Source organism: Nomascus leucogenys, chromosome 10, assembly GCF_006542625.1.
Source record: "Nomascus leucogenys isolate Asia chromosome 10, Asia_NLE_v1, whole genome shotgun sequence".
NCBI lineage: Eukaryota > Metazoa > Chordata > Mammalia > Primates > Hylobatidae > Nomascus > Nomascus leucogenys.
Window position 1 is genome coordinate 68,133,128 of NC_044390.1, and position 18,962 is coordinate 68,152,089.

General features: G+C 39.2%; 1 protein-coding gene across 3 annotated transcripts in view; it reads left to right on the forward strand.

Moving 5' to 3' along the window:
• The window catches only part of ANO4 (anoctamin 4), a 345,709-nt gene that overhangs the window by 242,190 nt on the left and 84,557 nt on the right, over positions 1-18,962 (forward strand). For all 3 annotated transcript variants that reach the window (XM_030821265.1, XM_003269908.3, XM_003269909.2), the window contains 4 exons: positions 10,213-10,268; positions 13,088-13,209; positions 15,467-15,601; positions 16,672-16,768. In XM_030821265.1, the coding sequence (XP_030677125.1) occupies positions 10,213-10,268; positions 13,088-13,209; positions 15,467-15,601; positions 16,672-16,768 (410 nt within the window). The remainder of the gene's footprint in view (positions 1-10,212; positions 10,269-13,087; positions 13,210-15,466; positions 15,602-16,671; positions 16,769-18,962) is intronic.

Consider the following 18,962-nt stretch of genomic DNA (forward strand, 5'->3'; position numbering starts at 1 on the left):
TAGAAATTATCTTCCTCAACCTCATAAAAGATATGAAATGCTTATAGTTAAAATTATACTTAATGATAAAAGACTGAATGTTTTCCTCCTAAGATAATGAATGGGACAAGTATGTCTGCACTTACCACTTGTATTCATTTTACTATCCAATGCAATAAAATAAAAAGAATTAAAACTGTCCTTATTATCAGATGACATGATCATCTATAAAGAAATTCACAATGGAATCCATAAAAAGGAACTAATAGGTGAATGTAGCTAGGTTGCAAAAAATGAGATTGATATAAAAACTCAATTGTATTTCTGTCAATCTGCAACAAACAGAAATTGAGATTTTAAAAACCAAATCACTTATAATTAGCCCCCAAATATGAAATATTAAATACTTAAGGATAAATAAAAGATACTTAAGAATTGTACACTGAACACTACAAAACATTACTGAGATAAATTTAAGAAGGGCTACTAAATGGAGAGATATACTATGCTTATGAATCAGAACTCAATATTGTTAAGATGTCAGTCTTAACAAATTGATCTATAGATTCAGTACAATCCAGTCAAACTCCCAGAGGATGTTTTATGTGTGCATATGTGAAAATTGACAAATGAATTCAAAAATTCATAGGGAAATGAAAAGACCTAGAATAGCCAAAGCAACTCTGAAAAAGAACAAAAAGTCAAGTCTTTGACTTGAGACAAAGGGTCAAAGTCAATTCAGCGGGTAAAGAATTGACTTTTCAACATATGATACTGAAACAATTCAAACCCATGTGCAAAAAATGAATTTGGGAAAACTCATATACAAAAGTTAAATGGATTACAGTTCAAAGTGTAAAATTTAAAACCATAAAAATTCTAGGAAAAAATAGAAAATCTTTGTTACCCTGGGTTAGTCGAGGGTTTCTTAAATATGACAGTAAAAGCACAATTCATAAAAGAAGAAACAAATGGATAACCTAGACTTCAAAATTAAATCTTCCCTTTTCAAATGATGTTTTCAAGAGAATGAAAAGAAGGGTGGGGCCAAGATGGCTGCCTAGAAACAGAAGTGATCAGAGGCTCCCATCAAAAAGAACCATCATTAGTGTGTGAATCCTTCATTGGCAACTAGGGTATACAGGTTTTCTCATCAGAACTGACTAGGCGGCTAAACTTGATCCACAGAGAGGAAGGAAGAGCAGTGTAGTGCGGCAGCCCACCTGAGAGCCACAGGCGGCAGGGGAGCCCCCACCCCCCAGCCAAGGGAGGCAGTGAGTGAGTGTGCTACCTAGCGGGGGAAACCTGCTTTTTTTTCCACGGAACTGTGCAACCCACGGATTGGAAGATCCCACTCAGGAACCCAGGCCACTGGGACTAGAATGCCAACCCTGAAGCCTTGCAGATTCTCAACAGCCTCTCAGCTGGAATCTGCCTAACCCTGCGGAGCTCCGTGGGGGAGGGGGTGACCAACACCACAGCTGCTGCTGCCTGCTGCCTAAGCCATTTGAGCTCCTTGGGGGAGGGGCAGCATCCAGCACTGGGACTCAACTGCCTAATATGCTAAGCTCTCTGTGTGGGGGAAGGGTGGCATCCATCTCTATAGCTCCAGGCCATGCTTTTCCCCTGGTGGAGCCAGGGAGGCTGGATAGCTTGGTCCCCAAGAGTGGTCCCCCACAGCCCAACACACTGGCTGTGGCCAACTGCAACAAGAGCGCCTCTTCAGGCCTGACCCTGACATATCCTTCCTCACTTCCTGTATGGTGGGACTTCCCCTACAGGAACTCCAACAACTCCAGCCAGAGGCTCAGGGACAGAACCTGGATCTCCCTGGGCCTGAGCCCCTAGCAGGAGGAGTGGCCACAGTCTCTGCAGACCAGCAGACTTAGACCAGATTGCCCCCCAGCAAGGCACACTCCCTCCACCAAGGGACAGTCAAAATGCTTCGTTAAATGGGTGCCATTTCCCTTGCCACCCAACTGGGTGAGACCTTCCAACAGGAGTTGTCAGACACTCTATACAGGAGCGATCCTACTGGCATCAGGTTGGAGCCCTTCCAGGTCAGAGATCCCAGAAGAAGGAGTGGGCACCCGTCTTTGCTGTTCTCCAGCCTCCTTGAGTGATATCTCCAGGTGTGGGAGTGAACCAAATAAATAGGGCCTAAAGTGAACCCCCAGCAAACTGCAGCAGCCCTACAGAGGAGGGACTTGACCAGTGAAAGAAAAACAAACAGAAAACAACAACAACAGCATCAATAACGAAAGAAGTTCTCACAAAACCCCATCTAATAGTTAGCAGCCTCAAAGATTGAAACTAGACAAACTCATAAAGATGAGAAAGAATCAATGAAAAAATGCTGAAAACCCAAAAGGACAGAGTTCCTCTTCCCTTCCAAATGATTACAACGGCTCTCTGGCAAGGGCACAGAACTGGATGAAGGATGAGATGGACAAATTGACAGAAATAGGCTTCAGAAGATGGGTAATAAAAAACTCCACTGAGCTAAAGGAGCATGTTCTAACCCAATGCAAAGAAGCTAAGAACCTTGAAAAAAGGTTACAGGAGCTGCTAACTAGAGAGAGTTTAGAGAGGAACATAAATGACCTGATGGAGCTGAAAAACACAGCACAAGAACTTTGTGAAGTATACACAAGTATCAATGGCTGAATTGACCAAGAGGAAGAAAGGATATCAGAGTTTGAAGACCACCTCACTGAAATAAGGCATGCAGACAAGATTAGGGAAACAAGAATAAAAAGGAACAAACAAAACCTCCCAGAAATATGGGACTTCATAAAAAGATCAAACCTACAGTTGATTCGAGTACCACCTGAAGCAGATGTGAAGAATGGAAACAAACTGGAAAACAAACTTCAGGATATTATCCAGGAGAACTTCCCTAACCTAGGAAGACAGGCCAACATGCAAATTCAGGAAGTACAGAGAACACCACTAAGGTACTCCACAAGAAGATCAACCCCAAGAAACATAATCAACAGATTCTCTAAGGCCAAAATTAAGGAAAAAATGTTAAGGGCAGCCAGAGAGGAAGGTCAGGTCACCTACAAAGAAAAGCTCATCAGACTAACAACGCACCTCCCAGCAGAAACTCTACAAGTCAGAAGAGATTGGGGGTCAGTATTTAAAGAAAATAATTTTCAACCCAGAGTTTTATGTCCAGCCAAACTAAGCATCATAAGTGAAGGAGAAATAAAATCCTTTCCAGACAAGCAAATGCTGAGGGATTTCATCACCCCCACGCTGGCCTTGAAAGAACTCCTGAAAGAAGCACTAAATATGCGAAGGAAAAACTGGTACTAGCCACTGCAAAAATACACCAAAATATAAAGACCAATGACACTATGAAGAAACTGCATCAACTAGTGTGCAAAATAACCAGATAGCATCATGATGACAGGATCGAATTCACACATAACAATACTAACCTTAAATGTAAATGGGCAAAATGCCCCAATTAAAAGACACAGAGGGGAAATTGGATAAAGAGTCAAGACCCATTGATGTGCTGTATTCAGGAGACCCATCTCCTGTGAAAAGACCCACATAGGCTCAAAATAAAGGATGGAGGAAAATTTACCAAGCAAATGGAAAGCAAAAAAAAGCAGGAGTTGCAAACCTCATCTCTGACAAAACAGACTTTAAACCAATGAAGATAAAAAAAGACAAAGAAGGTCATTAAATAATGGTAAAGAGAACAACAAGAAGAACTAACTATTGGCTGGGCACAGTGGCTTACACCTATAATCCCAGCACTTTGGAAGGACGAGGCAGGTGGATCACGAGGTCAGGAAATCAAGACCATCCTGGCCAACATGGTGAAACCCCATCTCTACTAAAAATACAAAAATTAGCTGAGTGTGGTGGTACAAGCCTGTAATCCCAGCTACTTGGGAGGCTCAGACAGGAGAATTGCTTGAGCCCAGGAGACAGAGATTGCAGTGAGCCTAGATCATGCCACTGAACTCCAGCCTGGCAAAAGAGCAAGTATCCGTCTAAAAAAAAAAAAATAGCTAACTATTCTAAATTTATATGTGCCCAATACAGGAGTACCCAGATTCATAAAACAAGTTCTTAGAGACCTACAAAGAGACTTAGACTCCTCCCATACAATAATAGTGGGAGACTTTAACACCCCACTGTCAATATTAGACAGATCAACAAGGCAGAAAATTAACAAGGATATTCAGGACTTGAACTCAGCTCTGGATCAAGTGGACCTAATAGACGTTTACAGAACTCTCCAACCCAAATCAATAGAATATACATTCTCAGTGATACATGGCACTTATTCTAAAATTGACCACATAATTGGAAGTAAAACACTCCTCAGCAAATGCAAAAAAATACTGAGATCATAACAGTCTCTCAGACTACAGTGCAATCAAATTAGAACTCAGGATTAAGAAACTCATTTAAAACCACACAATTACATGGAAATTGAACAACTCGCTCCTGAATGACTCCTGGGTAAATAATGAAATTAAGGCAGAAATAAAGAAGTTCTTTGAAACCAATGAGAACAAAGAGACAACATACCAGAATCTCTGGGACACAGCTAAAGCAGTGTTACGAGGGAAATGTATAGCACTAAATTGCCCACATCAGAAAGCTAGAAAGATCTCAAACTGGTACACTAACATCACAATTAAAAGAGCTAGAGAGGCAAGAGCAAACTAATCCAAAAGCTAGCAGGAGACAAGAAATAACTAAGATCAGAGCAGAATTGAAGGAGATAGAGACACAAAAACCCTCCAAAACCAGTAACTATTTTTTTTAAAAAATAACAAATACTGCTAGCTAGACTAATAAAGAAGAAAAGAGAGAAGAATCCCATAAAAAATGATAAAGGGGAGATCACCACTGACCTCACAGAAATAGAAACTACCAACACCTCTATGCAAATAAACTAGAAAATCTAGAAGAAATGGATAAATTCCTGGATGTGGGAATTTATCAGACCCTTCCAAAACTCAACCAGGAAGAAGTTGAATCCCTGAATAGACCAATAACAAGTTCTGAAATTGAGGCAGTAATTAATAGCCTACCCACCAAAAAAAGCCCAGAACCAGACAGATTCATAGCCAGATTCTACCACAGGTACAAAGAGAAGCTGGTACCTTTCCTTCTGAAACTATTCCAAACAATAGAAAAAGAGGGACTCCTCCCTAACTCATTTTATGAGGCCAGGTCATCCTGATACCAAAACCTGGCAGAGACACAACAAAAAACAGAAAATTTCAGGCCAATATCCCTGATGAATATCGATGTGAAAATCCTCAATAAAATACTGACAAACCAAATACAGCAGCACATCAAAAGCTTATCCACCACAGTCAAGTCAGCTTCATACCTGGGATGCAAGGCTGGATCAACATGCATAAATCAATAAATGTAATCCCTCACATAAACAGAACCAAAGACAAAAACCACATGATTATCTCAATAGTTGCAGAAAAGGCCTTCAATAAAATTCAACATCCTTCATGTTAAAAACTCTCAATAAACTAGGTGTTTATTCCACATATCTCAAAATAACAAAAACTATTTATGACAAACACACAGCCAATATTATATTGAATGGGCAAAAGCTTGAAGCATTCCCTTTGAAAACCAGTACAAGACAAAGATGGCCTCTGTCACCACTCTTACTCATCATAGTATTGGAAGTTCTGGCCAGGACAATCAGGCAAGAGAAAGAAATAAAGCGTATTAAAATAGGAAGAGAGGAAGTCAAACTGTCTCTGTTTGCAGATGACATGATTGTATATATAGAAAACCCCATGATCTCAGACACAAATTTCCTTAAGCTGACAAGCAACTTCAGCAAAGTCTCAGGATACAAAATCAACGTGAAAAAATCACAGGCATTCCTTTACATCAACAGTAGACAAGCAGAGAGCCAAATCATGAATTAATTCCCATTCACAATCACTACAAAGAGAATAAAATGCCTAGGAATACAGCTAACAAGGGATGTGAAAGGCCTCTTCAAGGAGAACTATAAACCACTGCTCAAGGAAATCAGAGAGGTCACAAACAAATGGAAAAATATTCTATCCTCATGGACAGGAAAAATCAATATTGTAAAAATGTTCATACTGCCCAAAGTAATTTATAGATTCAATGCTATTCCCATCAAACTACCACTGACATTCTTCACAGAAATAGAAAAAGCTACTTTAAATTTCACAGGGAATCAAAGAAGACCCCATATAGCCAAGACAATCGTAACCAAAAAGAACAAAGCTGGAGGCATCACGCTACCTGACTTCAAACTATACTACAAAGCTACAGTAACCAAACCAGCATGATAATGGTACCAAAACAGACACATAGACCAACGGAGCAGAACAGAGACCTCAGAAATAACACCACATCTGATCTTCAACAAACCTGACAAAAACAAGCAATGGGGAAAGGATTTCCTATTCAATAAATGATGCTGGGAAAACAGTCTAGCCATATGCAGAAATTGAAACTGGACCACTTGCTTACATCTTCTACAAAAATTAACTCAAGATGGATTAAAGACTTAAATGTTAAACCCCAAACCATAAAAACCCTAGAAGAAAACCTAGGGAATACCATTCAGGACATAGGCATGAGCAAAGTCTTCATGACGAAAATGCCAAAAGCAATTGCAAGAAAAGCCAAAATTGACAAATGGGATCTAATTAAACTAAAGAGCTTCTGCACAGCAAAAGAAACTATCATCAGAGTGAACAGGCAATCTACAGAGTGGGAGAAAATTTTTGCAATCTAGCCGTCTGACAAAAACCAAATATCCAGAATTTACAAGCAACTTAAACAAATTTACAAGAAAAAAACCAACCCATTAAAAAGTGGGCAAAGGATATAAACAGAGACTTCTCAAAAGAAGACACACATGCGGCCAACAAACATATGAAAAAAGCTCAACATCACTGATTATTAGAGAAATGCAGATCAAAACCATAATGAGATACCATCTAATGCCAGTCAGAATAGCGATTTTTAAAAAGTCGAGAAACAATAGATGCTGGCGAGGCTATGGCGAAATAGGAACACTTTTACACTGTTCTTGGGAGTGTAAATTACTTCAACCATTGTGGAAGACAGTGTGGGGATTCCTCAAGTATCTAGAACCAGAAATACCATTTGACCCAGCAATCCCATTACTGGGTATATACCTAAAGGAATATGAATCATTCTACTGTAAAGACACATGCACACATATGTTTACTGCAGCACTATTCACAATAGCAAAGTCGTGGAACCTACTCAAATACCCATCAATGATAGACTGGATAAAGAAAATGTGGTACATATAGACTGTGTTTATTGCAGCACTATTCACGATAGCAAAGTCATGGAACTAACTCAAATGCCCATCAATGATAGACTGAGTAAAGAAAATGTAGTACATATATACTATGGAATATTACACACCCATAAAAAGGAATGAGATTATGTCCTATGCAGCGACATGTATGAAGCTGGATGCCATCATCCTCAGCAAACTAAGACAGGAACACAAAACCAAACACTGCATGCCCTCACACATGAGCAAGAATTGAACAATGAGAACCTGTGGACACAGGGATGGGAACAACACACAATAGGCCTGTCAGGGAGTGAGGGGGCGAGGGGATGGAAGTTAGAGGACAGGTCAATAGGAACAGCAAACTGCCATGGCACACATATACCTATGTAACAAATCTGCACATGTATCCCAAAACTTAAATACATAAATAAAATAAAATAAAAGAGAATGAAAAGAGAAGACACACATTAGGAGAAAAAAGTTTTCAAAAAATATGGCTAGTAAAGGACATCTACATCTTGCCTCTGGAATACATAAAGAACACTCAAAATTCAGTGAATTCAAAAATCTTATTGAGCATAGGATTTGAAGAGACATTTCACAAGAGAAGATATACAGATGGCAAACAGCACACAAGATGATTTTACATATTATTCATTAAAAAAATGAGAATTAAACACAATGAGATATCATGACACGCCCATGAGAGTGGCTAAAATTTAAAAGACTGACCATACCATGTGGAGGATCCTGAACCCTCATATGCTGCTGATGGAAATGTAAAATTGTACAACCACTTAAGAAAACAGTGTGACAGTTTCTCATAAAATTAAACGTTCATCTACTATATGATCTAGTGGAATCACTTCTAGGTATTTACTAAGAAAGTTAAAGCAAAGTTTTGTATATGGATGTTCATAACAGCTTAATTTGTAATAGCCTCCAAACTATAAAGGATGCAAATGTCTATCATCAGGAGAATAGATAAATTATTCCATGTGATGGAATACTACTCAGCAATAAAAAGAAATGAGCTACTGATATTTGCAACAGCATGAATGAATCTCAAATTATGTTGAGTGATGAAAAAGAGTAAATGTTATATGATTCCATTTATATAAAACTCTGGAAATTTCAAACTAATTGATAGCAACAGAAAGCAGATCAGTGTTTGCCCTGGAGATAGCACGGGGAAGGGTGGCAGATTAGAACGTGGCATGAAGAAACTTTGGAGGCAATGGATATGTTTAGTATTTTAGTTGTACTGATGGTCTCATGAGTATATACTTATGTCAAAACATCTAATTAAACAACTTATGCTGTCTATTGTATGATTGTTATACCTCAACAAAGCTGTTTTTAAAAAGATCTGCATATCCATTACCTCTCCCTTCCCATTTTATGGATGAGGAAATTGAGTTCTGAGGACAAGAGAACTTTTCCAAAGTCATACCACTAGTCCAATGGAGAGGCATTAGGTTTGTCCATAATGAAGCTTCTGAATGAAAATAGAAGAGCTCCTGTAATTCCAGGGAGCTGAAGGCCATTATCCTAAGTGAATTAATGCAGTAATAGAAAAACCAAACACTGCATGTTCTCACTTATAAGTGGGAGTTAACCATTGAGTACACATGGACAAAGAAGGGAACAGTAGACACTGGGGCCTACTTGAGGGTGGAAGGTGAGAGGAGGAAGAGGATTGGAAAACTACCTGTCAGTACTATGCTCATTACCTGGGTGACATAATAATTACACCAAATCCCCCAACACACAATTTACCCATGTAACAAACCTGCACATGTACTCCCTGAACCTAAAATAAAAGTTGGAAAGAAAAAAATTTTTAAAGTTAAAATGGGCAGAGAACCTGAATAGACATTTTTTCCATATAAAACATACAAATGGCCAACAGGTATATGAAAAGGTGCTCAATATCACTAATCATCAGAGATATGCAAATCAAAACCACAGTGAGGTATCATCTTACACCTGTTAGAATGGCTCTTATCAAAAAGTGGTAAGTGTTGGCAAGTGTGTGGAGAAAAGAGAATACTTGTGCGCTGTTAGTAGGAATGTAAAGTGGTTCAGCTGTTATGAAAAACAATATAGAGGTTCTTTAAAAAATGAAAAATGAACTACCATATGATACAGCAATCCTACTTTTGGGTACATATCCCAAGGAATTGAAATCAGTATCTTGAAGAGATATCTGCACATCCATGTTCATTGCAGCATTATTTACAATAGCCAAGATATGAAAACAACCCAAGTGTCCCCTGATGGAAGAATGGATAAAGGAATTGTGGTACATATATACAATGGAATATTGTTCAACCATAAAAAGAAGAAAATTCTGCCATTTGCAAAATGGATGAACTTGGAAGGCATCATGCTAGGTGAAATAAACCAGACACAGAAAGACAAATACTGCATGATCTCACTTAGAATCTTAAAAAGCCAAACTCTTAGAAACAGAGAGTAGAATAGTGGTTGCCAGGCCCTGGGGATGGGGAACATGGGGAGGTTTTGATCAAAGGGTATAAAGTTTCATTTATAAAATGAATGAGTTCTGGGGATCTAATGTACAGCATGGGTGGAGATAGATGTGTTAATTAATGTGATTGTGGTAATCATTACATAATGTATATGCATATCAAGTCATCACATTATACACTTTGGGTATATTCAATCTTTATTTGATGGTTAAATATTTTAATTTTTTTAGTGAATTTCCCAGCCCTTGATCCCAATTTCATGGCAGCAGAGCATTTTTTCTAACTCTTGGTGCCCCTAAGAGGGTTGATAGCCTAGATTGTTTTCTCCAAAAAGCACCATGCTTAACATTTGTTTTGAACATTGTGAGTATTCAAACTCTGTATTAATTCAAATGGACTTATTTGCTGTTTTAGGTCTGAATCGTTTGCTTACCAATGGCTCCTATGAAGCTGCATTTCCCCTGCATGAGGTATTGTGCTGTCTTTAATCCTTATCTTTCTTTCAATTGTTTGTTACTAAAATCAGCTTCTAGAGATAGTCAGTAATTGAATTTGTTGACATTTGTTCAGAATGAATTTAATTTATTCAATGGGTAATTAGTGAGGGTCTACTTCAATTGTTATATCTCTTCCTCAGCATAGATTTATTTCTAAATATCTTTTTATGTAATTACAAAAATACTTAAATCAATAGTCATTCAGCATGAATTCATAGGAATGGCTTAGAGACTTTAAGTCATAAAATTAAAAAGGCATTGAAAATTTGCATGAGGCACCAAATCCACAAGAAGAATGTTCTTGAAATATATAGTCTTTGCAACAAATAAATGTATGGCTATTCCTTAAAAGAGTGGGAGGAAGCCATCTTGAAAAGTCTCTGGTAACCAAAGGGTGACAAATAAAAATTAATAATGTTGTACTCATCATTGCTCACCTAAGATGTATAAATACTGTGACTCTATTTCCTACATAGTCTCCATCATATAAATTACTTTCACAAGTGTAACTGATTACCCCAGCTCTACTTTCCGCAATAGATCCTGAATTATTTAATCCAGAATTCCCCTACACCTGGGTTTTTAGGAACATAATCCCTCATGATTTTTGAGAGATTATTGTCATTTTCATGGTGTTGCACCCCTACTGTGGTCACTCTATGACACAGAGAACACAAAGATAAAAGTCATAACCTCTGTCCTCTGGGACCTCACAAAGTAGCCAATGTGCAGCAACTGTTAGCTGATGTTCAGTACAGCCTTCTGTTGGAAAAATGGTAATAATTTGTCAATAGACTTTGGAAGACAGTTCCAACTCTCTGTAAATGGCAAGTTTTTCCAAAACATACTTTTTTTTTGGCTTACAGTGGTACTTTTCTTAATTTTAAACACCAAGAGGGTACAAAAGATGAAGTAGAATTTTCAGAACCTTATTTATTAAGAAAACCAGAAGCTGCCCTCTGAAACCCTGTTTAGACTGCCAGGAAACATGTTCGGAATGCTCCATTTACTATGACAGAAGCAAACATTTTGACACAAAGGTTTCCTAGAGCCATACGCAGGTGTTTCTGAACTCTAAAGACATACTGTTCCCCAAAACATCATGTGGCTTCATCATGTGATTATTAGTTGGCATTGCCCAGAAAAGGGTTTTGTGAGAACTGCATCCTCCCTGCTCCCAGCCCAGCTCATGGTACGGGCAGTGTTTGAGAGATGGTAAGTGGCAGAAGCGTCTGTGCAGGGGAGTGGGTGGGTGGGCATGGGGGTGTCTGAGGAGATGCAGCTACAAAGCCCCACAGAGTGACTCATGCCTTTCACAATGACTTTCCTATCTCAGTAAAGCCCTGTATTCTATGAGAAGAGAAGTTCCAAATTGGTAATAGCAGCAGCAATCATTGCGTCATTGCTTTTCTGACTTTTTACTCTCAGTTTAACTTGATTATATTATTTAACCTCAGAGGCAAAAAGGCAGAAGGTCAGATATTGCTGCCCTTGTTTCACGTTAAAGATTTAGATAGAGGTTTAGAGAAAGGTGAAACCTCCTTAAGTCACACAATGAGTTGGTGGTTGATCTGAGACTCACCTGAGTTTCTTTACTCCCAGCCCTGTGTTCTTTCCATTAAGAAAGGTCTTCTTATCAGGCATGGTGGCTCAGGCCTGTAACCCCAGCACTTTGAGAGGCCAAGGTGGAAGTGTTGCTTGAGTCCAGGAGTTCGAAACCAGCCTGGGCAACATAGTAAGACATTGTCTCTACCAAAAATAAATAAATAAATAAGAAAGGGCTGCTCCACTTACTGTGAATAATTAACTTGCCTCCAGAAAGTACCTTTTCTCTTTGTGAAACTATCATTGCCACAAACTAACCTCAGAAAAACATGCACCTCTCTGGCCCTTTGTCTCCTCACTTCTTCAATGAGGAGGTTGAATTAAATTTAAATTACAAGAATTCTGAAGTGACTTCCAGCTTTTACATTCTAGAATTTTCTTGTTGATAACATTGTGACAAGGTTACAACTATGGCTGTTTACCAACTATCCTATCTTGAAAGAAGTGGGAAGAGAGGCCAGGCACAGTGGCTCACACCTGTAATCCTAGCACTTTGGGAGGCCGAGCGGGGGCAGATCGCTTGAGTCTAGGAATTCAAGACTAGCCTGGGCAATATGGCAAAACCCCATCTCTACAAAAAATACAAAAGTTAGCCATGCATGGTGGCACATGCCTATAGTCCCAACTACTCGGGAGGCTGAGGTGGGAGGATCGCTTGTGCCTGGGAGCTGGAGGTTGCAGTGAGCTGAGATTGCGCCACTGCACTCCAGCCTGGGCAACAGAGTGAAACCCAGTCTCAAAAAAAAAAAAAAAAAAAAAAAAAGAAGTAGGGAAGAGAACTAATAAGTCTTGGGCATGGCCCCTGGGCCAGACACTTTATTCATTCAAACCATATAAGAAACCAAATGGGACAAATACTATTAATTCCACTATGGATTAGAAAACCAAAGCTCAGAGCATTTAGGGAACTTGTCCAGGATCTTCTAGCTGAAAAGTAGCAGAACTGAATTTGAACTCAGTTCAAACCTTCCTGATTATAGCAAGCACATGCATTTTACTAGATAGCAGCAGCAGCAAGACAATGTCCAGAACAACTCATCAAACTGCCTGCCCTTTAATAGAGAGGGTTCATTTCTTTCTCATACCACTCCTATCACAACACCTGCTGTAAGACACTTATGTTACCATCAGCATTTCCTTGTGAGTTTTGTGAGTACTACCTCACTGGCGTGGTGTTTTTATCCCAGGGAAGTTATAGAAGTAAAAACTCCATTCGAACCCATGGAGCAGAAAACCACCGACATCTACTCTATGAGTGCTGGGCCTCCTGGGGCGTGTGGTATAAATACCAACCTTTGGATCTTGTAAGGTGAGTTTTTAATCAGCTGCAAATATAAAGCTTGCACAGAATGATTAGGGCAGACTGTCAGCTGGGACAAGCTCTCAATGAAGCAAAAAGAGCCTGAAGTGTACAGCTCTCACTCATATCTGGCTTCTTCACAAGGGGGAAACTCATCTGAGGACGTCAGCTGTTCTTGGTAAACCTACCATCCCTCTGATGAGGATGGAATTTCCCCCAAAAAGAGTCTTAGAGAGGGGCCCAGGAACGGGCATGTGAGATCAGCCAGGCCTGTCACAAGACTTCATAAGAAGCGAGTCACCCATGTGAGTCTTATTGACAAACCATCTTGTACAAAGGTAACACTGCTTACATATATTACTGACAAAGTAAAATATTTATTACTGTTAGCAAATAGGGCATATGGAGTACTGTCATTCCAATACATTTCAGGCTTAGTTTTCATTTAAAACTAATAACCTTTAAAGATTGTTTTAATCTGCAGGTCAAAAAGTTTATCAGCTTTTAACCTATGATAAGTGTGAAGTGGAAATGTATGTTTTTTTATTATTATACTTTAAGTTCTGGGTTACATGTGCAGAACATGCAGTTTTGTTACATAGGTATACATGTGCCATGGTGGTTTGCTGCACCCATCAATCCGTCACCTACTTTAGGTATTTCTCCTAATGTTATCCCTCCCCTATCCCACCATCCCCCGTAGGCCCTGGTGTGTGATGTTCCCCTCCCTGTGTCCACATGTTCTCATTGTTCAGCTCCCACTTATGAGTGAGAACATGTGGTGTTTGGTTTTCTGATCTTATGATAGTTTGCTGAGAATGATGGTTTCCAGCTTCATCCATGTCCCTGCAAAGGACATGAACTCATCCTTTTTTATGGCTGCATAGTATTCCATGGTGTATATGTGTGTAAATATATATATATATTTTTTAGCCGTCTATATCTGCCCAACCTTCTGCCTTGGCAACATTATTCTCTGACACCTCATTATTTATTTAGAGGCTGGTTATTAAGATTGGGTAATAACAACCCACACTTCCTGGATTCCTTATTAAAGAGAAAGTCATGTCTCATTTCCTAGACTAGCTAGATGTGTTGTTTCACTTAAATACCAGGGCCATAAAAAAAAAAAAATGAGCCCAGAGGGGAGGACAAACAAAAGACAATGCACTTTATATTTGAGCCCTTATCACCAAGTGTTCCAAGGGCATTGATGAATTGTGATCCATTCCTTGTGTTGGTAACAAATAATCCAGATAATCTGAGAGAATGGAAAATATTTTCTGAGATAAGATCATTTTCCTTTGGTCACACTCAATGTATGATAAACAGTGGGGGGAAAAACAAAAGTAAATTCTCTTCCCAGCCTCAGTGCCATGTTACAGGATTACATTGATCAGAAATCACAGATAATTGCTGTAAGCAACATATTTCCCATTCATGACAGTGTTTTGATTAAGATTTTGCAGTTTTGGTTAGTCAATGCGTATTAATTAACTGTCTATTGTGTTTCTAGTACTGTGCTAAGTACTATTGGCAAAGCCAAACAGACGCCAAATGGTCTCTGGCTCTGAAAAACTCAGTTTTCCTTAGCAATACAGGCCCCGCATACTTGAAACATCGAGAAAAGAAAATACAAGGCCATGCATAATAAGGTAAAATGTGTGACAGAGGCCATAAGTTTTACAGTAATTCAGAAAAATGGAAAGAACGGATGTGGCAGCACCCCTGTGGAAGTCTCTGGAGAGCTGAGCCCTGAAGAATGGTGGCATTTGTGTTGGGCAAATAAAGGGGGATGAAAAGCACAACCAAGCCTTGAGTAGAATGAAGTTGTGGAGCATCTAGGGAATGTCATCTCTTAAACAGTTCCCATCCTGTAGGTTTTACTTCCACCGTATCTCTCGAATTGGGCCCCACCTCAGCATCTCCACTGCCTTCACTTGTTACCTGGACTATGACAGTTGTGTGCCTAGTCGCTCTCCCTTTGCCCACTCTGGCCCCTTCCAGTCCATTCTGTCTTCTCAGAATAAGCTTGTATACAACCATGTTATTTTATGGAAGGGCTAATTCTAGTTCTGATATAGAGTAGTAGTAGAAGAAATGTAAGCCCAGATCCTAGATTTGATTGGATGTTCTATTATCTTGGCTTACCTTGCTTGCAGTTTACCAGTAAGGCCACTACAAAGTAAAATGACTATACGAAGTTTCATGATGCTTAACTTTACACACTGCACTGTAATTTGCAAGGCCGTTGTGTCTTTAACAGGCGGTACTTTGGAGAGAAGATTGGGTTATATTTTGCCTGGTTGGGCTGGTACACCGGCATGCTCTTCCCAGCTGCCTTCATTGGATTGTTTGTCTTTTTGTATGGCGTCACCACTCTGGATCACAGCCAAGTCAGGTACGGGGAGCTCTTGGATGAGCTTGCCTTTGTTTAGTACTCAGAGGCGCCTGTTTGCACTTTGCGGGTATTCACAGATTGTGGAGACATTTAGCGTTTCACTGAAACTTCCTACCCTCTCATGGAAAAACTCAAAGTTTCAGTCCACTAGGACCTCTCCATCCATTGTCCTTGCTGCCATGGTCTTCAGATACCATGCAAGTAAAAGTTACCTTTTCAGACATACAAGCTACTATATAGCCACAGAACAAGCCACTTTCATTCACTGGCTATAAGTGCTCTCTTTTTTTACTTTTTCACTTTTTCTCTGAGCTGATACTGCAAAATAGCGAACTAACAATTCTCTCTTACGAATTCTGTGTTTTTACAACTTGAGCCAGAAAGACATCTCACCAGCTTGCTAGTACCTTGGGAGTGGTTCAGTGTTGATCATCATTATCTTGGTTGTCTCACCAGAATATAGGTCAAGGTACTCACAGAGATCTTGTTGCAAGGCTGGACAATGATCTTAAATTGTAAATGTGCCTTTTAAATGTGATCGCAAAAATAAAAGTGAGTGATTAAGCCTCCCACCTATGAAAACATTTTACTTTCTGGTGAAATTGTTAATGTGTTAGTTAAATATAGTTTTCCCCCAGGATAGGGCTAGAATCTCTAGTCATTTATGTTTTGTTTTCCATATTAGTTTTAACTTATCATACATATAGAGATCAAGATAAGTATCTTTATATATCTTCTTACTCCCTTAATTCAGTATGAAATTGCTTCAGACCTTTGAAAAGTGAAGGACATTTCTATAATTTGGGATATGACAATCAATGTTTGGCTTCATGTATTTTCCTGAGTTTAACTTGTTAATACATAAAGATAAGGAACAGCCTCATAAGTAGGTTTACCAAATTATTTAAATGTGCAAGAACTTGTTTACGTTAATAACAGATAAAGCTAAGATGCTTCTAAGGGTGAACATTTAATCTACTGGATCTTATTTACTGGTTGAACATTCTGGTGAAGTTAGAAAAAAATGTTCCATGTCATCAAAAAGCAGTCCTTTCTGTTCTCTTTTCCAGTAAAGAAGTCTGCCAAGCTACAGATATCATCATGTGTCCTGTGTGTGATAAATACTGTCCATTCATGCGGCTGTCAGACAGCTGTGTATATGCCAAGGTAATTTCAAACTGTAGCATTTTAGGTGAATTGAATTTAACATACGCCTTCCTGAGGGATGGTGGGTAACTCTATTCTGTCATTTCCAGTCGTTGATTTTCAAGTGAATGTTGTGGGATAGACTTATCTCCATCATTCAGTATTCTAATTCAGATATCTTTGTTAAATGTCCATGTATTTGGAAGGCATGGCTCTAGACATCGTCCATGGAGCTGCAGCATGGCACAGTGTGAGGAGCACAGTGCTGGAGTCAGAGAAAGTTAGGTCCAAATTTTGACTCTGCTCTTTACCATTTCTCTGTCTGGGAACTAGATGTTTAACTTCTTTGAGTCTCAGTTTTCTCATCTGCAAAATGGAGACCATGATGCCTGTTTCACATGGAGTTAAGGTATATACTGAGCATAGTGCTTGGTAAATAGACCTCAGTAAATGACAGCTATCATCATTTGCCTCCTCTTCATCATCATTACTGTCAAAATGACCTCCATTTAAGGCTAGCTCAGCCACTTACCTCTTTAGCCCTGAAATGTGCCCCCTTTCTAAGAAAGTCTTCTTTCATAGAAAGAAGCTCAGTCTTCTGAGCTTTCTTGTCTCTGAAATGCAAGAAATATGTGTCCTCTCTGTCATACCCTGTTGGCATGACATGAGGACTAAAGAGAATATATGTGAAAGTGCTTTGAGAAAAAAAATACATGGCACCACTATTTCTATTATGTGTTATTGCACATCTTTCTTGTGATATGCCTTACTTTATTTCTTAGACACGTTCCTCACATTCCTAGAGTTTTTTGATACTTAGGTGGTGGTGTCCCTAACACAAAACAATAGCTGAAGTTTGGGTTTGTGAAGACTTTTCCAAGAGCCACTGCTTTTTGGCTTGCCCAGATTCAGATATAAATGGCCTTGGCAGATTTTATCCAGCTTTTGTAATCACTGAAGCCTGGATCTCTCTAATTACTCTCTTGGCATTGCAGAGTTTTGTTCATTTTAAATGAGAGAACATTTGATAGGCAACCCAGGATCCCGCCTATCTATAATGTCTTTAGTACTGCAGGTGGCCAGTCTGTGTGGGAGGAGCTGCAGCAGTGAGCTGTGGTTTTAGAAAGATTTGAGCTCTTATGTTGCAAGGGACAAAAAAAGCACAAAATGCTCTCCCTATCTTTAGGAAACACTCAGATAGACCTGAGTAGATGAGGATAAATTTAACAGGGTGACTTTAGGACATAGAGATTTGGTGAGGATCAAGAGCTTTGTCAGTAATATAATTTTGTTTAAAGGTCAGATACAAGCCTGAATGACTCAGGTTTTAAAATTCTGCTTCTGGGGAACCCCAAAAGCAGAAGCCTAGTTTTTTTTTTTTTTAATGTGGAAAGATATGCTTGAGTAAAATTCTCTTTTTAGGAGATCCTTAATAATTCTTTTAAAGAATCATCATGAATAGTTTATGAGTGCTCAGATTTTATAGGGCCTTATTTTGGCAGTTATCCTCCCTAACTTAAGACCTAGAACAATAATAATTATAATAGTTACAGCTATAATAATAGCTAGACAATCTACATTGATTATTTCTAATTCTCATAGCAACTTCAAGATAAGTGTTGTTATTTCCATTTTATTCAGAGACTCAAATTACGCATGCATGGTCATGCAGCAATAAGTAGCTGGGCCTTGGTTTATTGCACTCCAAAACAAGCCTTCTTTACCACTGTGCCCTACTGAGCCACAAGATGTTTAGATTCTGAATTTAACATTTGGCCTTGCCTAGAAACTTAGTAAAATGAAAGATAAAAAGCCTTAGAATGACAGAATTGGAGTTATACAGGGTTTCCTTTAGAAATATTTATTAGAGATGTCAGAGTGATTTCATGGGACTGTGGATACACAGAAATATTAGATCAGATTGGAGCTAGGATCTAGTCCAATCAGTGGCTGTTCTGCTGATAGGGATGCTGTATCCTTGACTCTTGTGTTTGCAAGAATCAGAAACCCAACTCCAACTGGCTTAGGCAGAAAGTGATGTAATGGTACATTTTGCCAGAACAGATACTGGGGTAGCTCACACTGTGGGATCATGTGGGCCTCACAGCCTGGAACTGGTCCTCCAGGGACCCTGGTGTCCCTGCCCACATGATCATTCTGTAGACTAGTTCTCTGTATAGCAGAAAAGACGGCTACCAGCTGCCTTGGCTCCAGG